Source organism: Oncorhynchus mykiss, chromosome 16, assembly GCF_057628025.1.
Source record: "Oncorhynchus mykiss isolate SJ-2025 chromosome 16, ASM5762802v1, whole genome shotgun sequence".
Lineage (NCBI taxonomy): Eukaryota > Metazoa > Chordata > Actinopteri > Salmoniformes > Salmonidae > Oncorhynchus > Oncorhynchus mykiss.
The window spans coordinates 35,481,240-35,491,297 of record NC_143037.1 but is presented as its reverse complement, the minus strand read 5'-3'; the positions used below and the strand labels follow the sequence as shown (position 1 = coordinate 35,491,297).

At 43.8% G+C, this 10,058-nt stretch overlaps 2 protein-coding genes across 2 annotated transcripts in view; both read left to right on the top strand.

Annotated features, from left to right (window-relative positions):
• The first annotated feature begins 647 nt into the window (after nt 1-647).
• Nucleotides 648-7,590, top strand: LOC110491043 (peroxisome biogenesis factor 10). Its single transcript, XM_090201593.1, is given in 9 exon segments — nt 648-759; nt 3,911-3,936; nt 4,428-4,494; nt 4,596-4,654; nt 4,656-4,766; nt 4,769-5,002; nt 6,231-6,392; nt 6,566-6,705; nt 6,979-7,590. Coding segments are annotated over 7 exon segments (633 nt in total). The 3' UTR covers nt 6,255-6,392; nt 6,566-6,705; nt 6,979-7,590.
• A 425-nt stretch (nt 7,591-8,015) lies between these two features.
• Nucleotides 8,016-10,058, top strand: part of LOC110491843 (uncharacterized) — a 95,533-nt gene continuing 93,490 nt past the window's right edge. Inside the window, exons 1-2 of the mRNA XM_090201592.1 lie at nt 8,016-8,192; nt 8,365-10,006. Coding sequence (XP_090057718.1) covers nt 8,366-10,006 — 1,641 coding nt within the window. The 5' untranslated portion in view covers nt 8,016-8,192; nt 8,365. The remainder of the gene's footprint in view (nt 8,193-8,364; nt 10,007-10,058) is intronic.

Sequence of the window (10,058 nt, the reverse complement as noted above, 5' to 3'; positions counted from 1 at the left end):
TCAGCGCCAGCCAGAAAATCCCCCCTAAAAACCTCAAAGGGGTGAAAACCTACACCGCATGACTAAACTCCGCAAAAACTCCACAAAGGATGTCTAACCTGCTCTTCCAATCAAATAGCACTGTTGTTAAAGACTGTTGGGGTTATGATACAGTACAGTCCCAATAGTTGACTTAAACTGGGCTTGTTTGAATGGCGTCTGGCTGTACAAACCACAAGGGAGAGACTAAGCACACAACACACCCACACCTGAATTGCACAGGAAAGATTATTTCACCAATAGAAGTCCATCCCTGCTAGATAGTAAAAGTAGACTTGCCCTCGCCACACCTTTGTGGTGAGCAACAGCACTGATTTATCTGTAAGTAAGACAGGCAAGAAACAAGAAACAAGAACGGTGATATGACATTACCTTTCTGAGAGGAAATAAGAGGCAGAGGACACAGCCAAGTCTAGCCTTGATGTTGGTGTGTTTTAGTGTGTGGCATCCTGGGAAATTCCCCCACTTGGACAGCTTTACAACTATTATCCCCACACACCTCCGTAAAATCCCTCACACCCACACCTGAGAAGCAGCACACACTACTCACTGCAACAGCCGGAAGTGAGTTATGTCATTTCCATGAGCTTTGTCTATAGCGGGTATTCATGCTGGTGTGCGTCAACGCAGACAGGACATGTGAGGGCAAAGCCCGAGGTTTGTTAGGGGAGGGCCAGTACCTGTGCCTAGGAAAGGGTGGGGTGGGGTCAGCCGTGGGTGGTGAGCATGCACCAATACAAATCTCTCTGCCCCCTGTGGCAAGCAAAGAAAGAAACCTACTGCGCTACTACTCTTTGACAAAGGGGAGATTGATTCAAATTCATTTGAATCTTTTTCTGCTCGTACCGTCATGAGCTGTCACCAAGATTAGATCAAGATGGAAATTGAAACAATTTAACAATAGGCTACGGGTAAGACATCTTTCCTTGTTGAGTGAGTCCTTCCTTCTATAGCATGTTTTCTTTTGAGACTAATACTTTTGCAGACAATATTTGACTACTTCAGCATTTTAGAAATGTTTTCATTTCAGGGAAGGAGTAGGTCATGCTGTGATTGTAGGAAGATAAGGAGAGTAGCCTATTTATTACAATGGACTGATACAGGTCTGTTATGCTAAGTTAAGCAGAGGGACAACACACACACACACACACACACACAAATCAAATCGGTCACATATACATGTTTAGCAGATGTTATTGCGGGTGTAGCGAAATGCTTGTGTTTTTAGCTCCAACAGTGCAGTAATATCTAATAAGTATTATTTAACAACAATACACACAAATCTAAACGAGGAATGGAATTAAGAATATATACATATATGGACGAGCAATGTCAGAGCAGCATAGTTAACATTGTTTGCTAGTGGCGTGTTCGAGAGTCAAATTAACTTTCCCGTGGCCGATTTGGACGGCCCTACTGTGCAGGGTACTGAAGCTGGAAAGGTCATGCAAACTTCAAAAGGGAAGCATGTGGCAAAATACAATCAAGAGAAAAATAATATAGTAATCACAGGCTAGAAAAGGTCCGTCAGAAATGTACTTCTTACATATAAAAGCATTGCGATATGTTTTGCATTGGTTAATATTCCGTTGGCATCATCAAAGGAACATCAAGTGTCTATAATACATGTCAATGGTATATCATGCTGTAACATGATTTTCATTCTATACGGAAATATGTTTCACAATTATGTTGTTCGAGAAACTGCTACTTGTTTTTTTTGTTCCCACAGTTCTGCTACCTTATTCATGAATCTTCCACGAACACAATGGCAATGTTACCACAGCCTTATCCTAGCCTTAACCACGCACACACTACACGCATGCAAGCAGGCACACACGCACGTAGACACACACACAGTGATGTGGCTTCACACATGTAGCCTTCCTTAGAGGGAAAAGTCCTGCTGGATGTGCCTAAGAAGAGACTATGTCTGGGCATGGCCAAGACACCCTATGACACTTTATGATGTTGCTGCATTGTAAAACAAACATCACTGTCGGACTGCTACAGATTGTGGTCTGTTTAAAACGTGAAACAGAATTAGCACAGTGCCTAGCCTCTTTTCACAGCTGCTGTGAGAAAAGACTACTAAGTGCCTAGTACTCCGACCTTATGCCAGTGTCCGTTAAAGCAATTAGTTCAGTGGCTGGATATATCCTAACCAGATGTCACCTGAGGTAATCATGGAAACTAGTGTGGGGCCAAACAAGCTGCTGTTTTATCTCTTTGGCAGGTGTTGTGCTGCCGGCTCCAGTGCTTCCTTCCTCATTGGGTTGTTTCCCACTGGTCACAGACGTCAATTCAATGTCTATTCCACATTAGTTCAATGTCATTTAATTGAAATGTGTGGGCCCAGTGGGTTGGGGTCTCCTGAGGATCCTGTGCTTTGCAAATAGAGATCAATGACTCACCCAGCAGTCAACAGCAAACACGAACCTCATCAAAGGAGCACTACAACTCTATTCACAGATGTTCTACTACTCTATTCAATTATAAAGAGATTTTGATTCGCACAAGCTGGAATTCTGTGCAGTTGTGATGGGCATGGGGCAGTGGGCTAAGAGGCCACAATAAAGTGGGACAGATTCTAGTCTAGTCCTTTATCTGGTTGCATGGTGGAATGTTAGTGTTCAGTCGCCAAGTGAAACCTCTCCAGTGAATTAAGTGCAGTGACTGCCATGCTGATAAAACCAACAGAGGAATACTGACAGACTTACCTTTGTAGTCTACTCTGGCACTTCAGTCCCATCCTGTGCTGCCAACGAGCAGTGTGCTCACCCTGCACCATCTAGCCTCCATCTGTAAGAAGTCACAAGTATCCCACAACTTTAGGGGGGAGAGAAAAACATCAGCAGCTGCCCATTAACTGTAGACACACTTCCTTGTCTGCAGCTGCCTGTAAGTAAACTCATCAAAGTTTTTCCGCTACTCTAACTGTCTAAGGGTTACTACCAGCTCTTCTTATTGAGAGCGGCTCTCTCAGAACGGTACCTGCCCTCTGCAGCACAGAAAAGGTGTTCACCACCTAGCGGAACAGCTACAGCTTGGTTCAGGTAGCTGAATTGAAGGGACAAAGAAACTGGTTCTACAACTTATCTACAGGGTAGGGCAAGCGGCAGGATGATTGAGCACACTCAACACAGTTAAGGAAATGTGACCCAGCTATGAAAGTTTGGGAAGGGACATGTCTGTCAAAAACGAAAAAGTAATAACAAAATAAACGTGTACAATATATTAGTTAATGAATCCAGCATGTAGTCTAGCGATTAAGGTCGCTGGTTCGAATCCTCAAGCCAGCAAATTGGGAAAAATTCGATGTTGATTTTATTCTGTTATACTGTTCATATCGTTGTTTGTTATGACGTTTCACAAGTTCACGTACAGTATGGAAGTTCAGTAAGTCCGGTACTGTTACACCGGTGCTAAAATGACACAACAATATTTTTATGGATATAAAAATGGATACGTTGTGTCCAGCTAGGAGTCGTAGACGCGAGGACTCCTAGCACCGCACGGCGCTGTGGCCACAGAAGTTTGTTTCCTTCAAGTCAAAGGTTTTTCCGTGAATATTTTTTTAGAACACATCAGTCGTAGCTCTTTGTACTATATGTGGAGCTAGTTTACAGAACTGTCTCGATAGGCAATAGGAAAGTCGAATAACTATGCTAAACTGGGAAGATGTCTTAGTCTGACAGTTACAGAAATGGACTGATTATTTTTCATTGGCGTGAATTTACAGTCATTCAAGCAACTGAGTGCTTGCTAAGTTAGCTAGCAGCCAGACTCTAGCAATGCCTCTCGTCCCTCCAAACCAGCCACAATTGCTTCGCGCAAGTCAGTAGGACGAACCTTATGAACACTGTCTGAGGAACAGGAACGCGAATTTGCAGGCAGGTAGGATAGACCGATAACTTACATGACAATTTAGAACATAGCTATGCTAGTCAGTCATGTCCTGCTTTATGATGCACTATATATGCAAAAGTATGTGGACACCCCTTCAAATTAGCGGATTCGGCTATTTCAGCCACACCCATTGCTGCATGTGTATAAAATTAGGCACACAGCCATGCGATCTCCATAGACAAACATTTGCAGTAAAATGGCCATAATGAAGAGCTCAGTGGCTTTCAATGTGGCACTGTCAAAAGGATGCCACCTTTCCAACAAGTCAGTTCATCAAATGTCTGCCCTATTAGAGCTGCCCCGGTCAACTGTAAGTGCTGTTGGAAACTTAACAATAGCTCAGCTGCGAATTGATAGGCTACACAAGCTCACAGAACGGTACCAAAAATCATCTGTCACATCACATATACTTTTGGTCATGTAGTGTATTTATATTATTCTTACAGTAGCTACTCTTTTTCCCCCCTTTACTCATACAGCTGCATTGGAGAAAAGAGATCAAACTCCTGTCAGACCTTGCATACTGTGGTTTAACCACATTCTCAGGTAGGTAAACAAACAACTTCACCCCCGTAGTACTGTGTTAAACCTGATATGCAAGCATGTCTTTACCACACATTCTCCCTGTCCCTTCATGTGTCATCCAGGGTACCAGATGTAGGGTGAAGAGTATGTCAATATCATCCAGGTGGACCCCACCCTGCGCGGGGGCACTGTCCCGTGCCAGACAAGGAGCCCAGGTGTATCTCCACAGCCTGTTTCCCTACCTGCTGGAAAAGTTGCTGGTGTGCCTGGAGAATGAGCTTGGAGACAAGGGAGGAAAGCCAGGGAGGGGGAGGCCGGAGAGCAGAAGTGGCCAGTCCCTGGAGCCTGGATGAGAGCCTGGGTCCAGAGGGTGGTGGGGCAGCTCACGGAGCCCCAGAGGAGGATGTGCATGCTGGTCTTGTTGGCCCTCCAGCCGGCACTCTCCATCATCCACCGGTTGCATGTGGCCCTGTTTTACATCAGCGGGGCCTTCTACCACCTGGGGAACAAGACGGCCAGCATCCGCTATGTGGGTATTTGTTTGTGAACCTATGAAGGAACAGAGATTCGTGTCAATGACGTGAGCCCCATTGTTAACCTTTGCAACTACCACAAAGGGTAAAGAAAGCTTCAGAATATGTTTTGCTTGACATTAAGAAGCTATATTTTGGGGTTTAAAACCTATAAATACAATCCCAAATGGTTGGATAGTAGATCCTTTGCTACACCACTACTAATCTCCAACTGATTTGAATAATGTCTCTTCTGTACTAGATAAATCTAGCTAGCTTGCTGCTCACTGCTAGCAGGCTGCGTGGGCAGCCAAGCAGGTTGGAACTGGATATCTAGCTAGCATTACAGATTGACAAACAAGCCAAAAATGATTATTCAGACTAGATATATAACTAGCTAGATAGCTTAGCTGGGTTATCAAATGAGTGCCTGTGTTGGAAAATAGCTAGCTTGTCACGTTCAAAGTCCTTAGCTAGCTAAGCAACTTGAGTCACTCAATGACTTTTGGTGATGCAGTCCATCCTGACCAGAAAACCAGTTATTCTAATCTGTTATCGACGACAACTAGTTGGGCAACGTCTTTTAATTGCACACAAAGTGGTGATGTCGTTTTCTCAACAATAGTTCTGATTTATGTTGAATAACTGCCAATTCTTGCCTTGCCTCAACTACAGCATGACACTTAACGAAAGTTGTAGCTCTTGGTAAACGCATTTGGTAATGTTCCCACGAGACATGAACCCATCAGTGGCACAGGACACCGTACTGCATGCAGTTGTTGTATTGAATTAACATTTTCACCACCTTGGCTTCGTAGCTTGAAATAAGTGGTAAAAGTGATTTGTTTTGTCAATTTGACATGGTTCCTCATAGGTCTTTCGTCAGACATCAGCTCTGTTGTAGATAGAATACATGATATGAAAATATTATATTTTTAGCCATTTAACACAGCACTAAATTGAAAATGTTTCTTTACCCATGGTGGGCAGGACCTAAGCAGTTGCCAGGGAAGCAAAGCCTTAAAGGGCTGTTTTTCTCCATTCAGTAGTGCACACCATAGAAAACATTTTTGCAATGGAAAATAAAAGCTATTTATTTTTACAAGTTCAGGCAATCCCTCAAGCGCATTTGTTTTCTGTTGCAAAATGTTTTGGTACTGTGTGGCCTAATGTTTATGACCCATGTTACTAGTGTATGCTTCGGCATGCTATTTCTCACCATTCTTTCTTTCCCCGGACGGTTAGCTTTGGGTGTGTGACGGGGGATGACAAGGCCATCCGGAGCAGCTACAGGCTCCTGGGCGTGGTCTCCCTGCTGCAGCTGGCCCTCACTGTGGCCCTGCAGCTCAACAAACTCCGACAGAGAGCCCAGCAGTAGTGGAGACAACACAGGAACCTGCCTTCCAGGTACACTGCAGGAAGAATAGTAGATGTTACAGAAGTGTTTGAGGACATTAGAATGATGCAAGAGGGATACAATTGCCCCATGCATCCTTTTCATTGTGATTGAGGTATGCATATGAATTTTGCAAATACACGTGTTACAGTTAACCCATAAGAGTGTGTGTCCGTCCGTCCAGGTCTCCAGTCTGTAGAAGAGCCCAACTCACCCTGTGCATCTCGCTGTATCCTGTGAATAGAGGAGAGGAGGCACTCAACCTCTACCCCATGTGGCCACTTGTTCTGCTGGGAGTGCATCACAGAGTGGTGTAACACCAAGGTGAGACCATAGATGCATTAAATGACTACGGTTCTATTTTATTATATGGGAGAAACACTATGTACGTTCTTTAAGGGGCTATGACTACTATAAAAGTAGCACAGTCCAGAAATGACCTCTACCCTGCAGGCACTTGTGTATGTCTGACAGGACTGGAGGGGTATAAAGAATGACAAATATTTCACATATCTAGTATGTCAGAGGGTCAGTGCTATGAAACCAAGTTAAAAAACTATAAATGCAATGCATCACTATTGTTTTCTCCCTCCACAGACAGTGCCCTTTGTGTCGTGAGAAGTTCCAGCCTCCTCGACTGGTCTACCTGAGAAACTACTCGTTTCCAGAACCACTAGCGTGCCTTTTGTTACATGGCTTCACTTTCTAAATGACTGGATCGCCACATTGGACTGTTGAATCGTTAAACACACCTTTGTCTTTCTTAGAGTTTAGCTATCCCTGTTCAAGTTACTTCCAAATAGCATCTCACTTCAGAGAATGCCTAGAAATCTTATTTTGGGACCTTGATTCAGATATTGCTGAAAACTCTGTCAAGTTATCTCCAGTGTGAAACAAAATGGATAAAGCGTTTCAAATTGTTTTTGTAATATTTCAGAATATTATTGTGAAGCTCTGTCCTCAGCTCTTTCATTCTGTATCAGGGATACACACTGGAATCATTTGTGTATATTTTTCGTTCTTTAATATACTTGTTTTATATATTTTATGGGCATGCATAATGCAGTGTACTATATTAAGCAATCATTCATTTTGAAATGGTTTGCATATGAATCATGTTTGGATTGTATCAGTCTAATTTATCTGAATTAAAACGTAATAAAATATAAATCAACTATGCAACTTTTGTAATAAACAACTGTGCAATTATTTATGTGTCTTGTTTTATTGATAAAGTGGTGACTGTAATGCTTGTTGACACTATGGCTGTTCTTGTGGATCAGTCACGTCTTAGCTCCAGCCTGCAATGCTTCTGCTACTGACTGGCTGCGAACGGAAGAGTTGGTTCAGGTCAGTGGAATCCAGAAAATTGGCTTTAAATGGTTCCTTCATGAAATTGTATTCTGAACTGGTTTGGAAAATAAACCTACCAATAATAACTATCTTAGTTCAATGTGAGCTTTCTACCACGGGTAATTTACCGGTAGCTAACGTTAGCCAGGTAACGTTAATCAAAGCTCAGCTGCACACTGTAACCAAGGTAGCCAGCTAGCAGCAGTTAGCTATTTGTTTTGATATGTTCATGCACTTTCCACTTTGTCAATTTGTAACTATTTTGCGACAAGATGACATGTGTAGACAGTTTATATAGGAAGTCCCAGCCAATTTACAAGTGTGTAGTCTGTGTTTTTAATAATCTGCCTCTGATCCGCTTAGTGGGGGGTGCCATGTGTTCACCAGGCAGCAGTAGACAATCTGTGCTTTTAAGGCAATAGAACCGTGAACGAACGCTGAATAGATGACAGTTTATGGTAAGAAACCTGGACCTTTATCATTTCTTTCAAATGGACATTATGTACACAAATGTTGTATTTAAATGTAATGCTTTATTCAAATGTTTGGCCCAAACGATAGGCTGCCTAGTATGTAAATTAATAAATCATGCAATTAGGTCTGAATTATATGTTCCGCTCCACATTTCAGAATGGCTTGGCATTCCCAGAGAGGTCAGGGGAGGCAGTCTGAGGGATTGTCTCAAAGAAAGTACGTGCCCAGGAGGCCCCTGGTCCAAAGAAACCTGTCTGTCTGTGGGGAGAATGAAGTGGACCAGTTACTAGACCTCCTTTCTACTCTCAACGAAGATAGGCCTCCCTACTTAAGTGTCTCTGATGAGGTGCTGGACAGGCACACATCTGAGCCTGTCTTGAGACCGAGAAACCTGAGCCGCAACACTGAACGTGGTCCTGCTTGGAGTGCCAAGCTTGGGAAGTTGTCCCATCAGGGAAGTGAGGAGAAAGGGTCAGAGGTCAATTTGACTGACAGGGATATCCTTGTTCCTATTCGGTTACAAGGGGGTGCTTCATTGACCTCTGGTCATCCTTATGGCTCAATTGCGGGTCGAGGTGATGGTGGCAACTGTGTCAATTGGCTTGGGAAATGGGGCAGGGGACGTCAACAGCCAGTGGAGAGAGAATGTGTCTCTTTTGTCCAAAAATGCAACAGCGGTTCACTAGGTTCTACCTTTCCCGGAGATGCTCCTTTCTACCCTGAAGTCCTCGACATGCTAGACAGGCGTCAGGGGGAACATGTAAAGCCTGCCTGTCCGAAGCAGAATGAAAACGTGTCAACATTCCAGGATCTACTAGAGTCCTCCTGGAGATCTGCGAGCTTGCATAGGTCAATGTTGGATCTGGAGATCGGCTTATCATTTGTGGATCTAGGCCTACTACCCCAGGCACTGAATACCTCTGGAGACTTGGCCTTATCTCCTCTGAATCTTGGATCTCCTTTAGATCACGAATCTCATGGGCCTAGGCCCTCTATCTCTTGCAATGCAAAAATGTCATGCTCCATCATCCACTGTCACAAAGGGGGCAGAAGGTGTTCTACCAGCAAGGATGGGTCTTCCACAAGTCTATATAAGGCTAACAGGGAAACCGAGTTCTCTGAACTCCATCTTCAAAGCGAAATCGCAAAGAATGCTGGACAACAATCAACAAACATCCATTCTCCTAGTGTATCAGTGAAGGCACACATTAAACCATGGAGGAAAGCTGAAAGAAAGGCAGAAAAGAAGACTCATGTTTTTGCGTCGGCCATGCGTGGCTCAGATTGCCTCTCTCAGTATAGCTTCAGCGGTAGACAAAACAGCACAGAGTACCCTGAGCATAATACAAAATGGTCCAATGAATTCTCAGGTCAAGCTAAGTCAGATTCAGTGGGCACTGTGCATAGGTTTTACCCTACTTTAAAAGGGGTGGAGGATTTGTTTGAGGTGCCGAGAGTCACAACAAGTAATCCAGCTGTGTCACATTCTCTCTTGTGGGAAGAAAGACTTGGAATCACTAAGAATTTGGGTCAAATTACCCTCTCGGACAGAGAGAGGGCAGCTCACCTGAAGCGAAGCACTCCGAATGCGCCAAGCCAATACAACAGAGAGGACCTCTCTCTGCTCCTCCATAGCCATGGCAGAAGAACTCCTGGGTCAACTACTCCTGAAAGGCAATGTCAGATCGACCCATTAGTTACAACACACACAGGCACATTGCATACATTGACAGGAGGTGCCAGTGGTGAATTTCTGGGTGAAAGAAATCTGTCTGCAGTTCATCAGTCCTTGCCTATGGTACGTTGACACACTTAAGCACCTTTGCTGAGCGTGTTCTTGTGTATGTCTA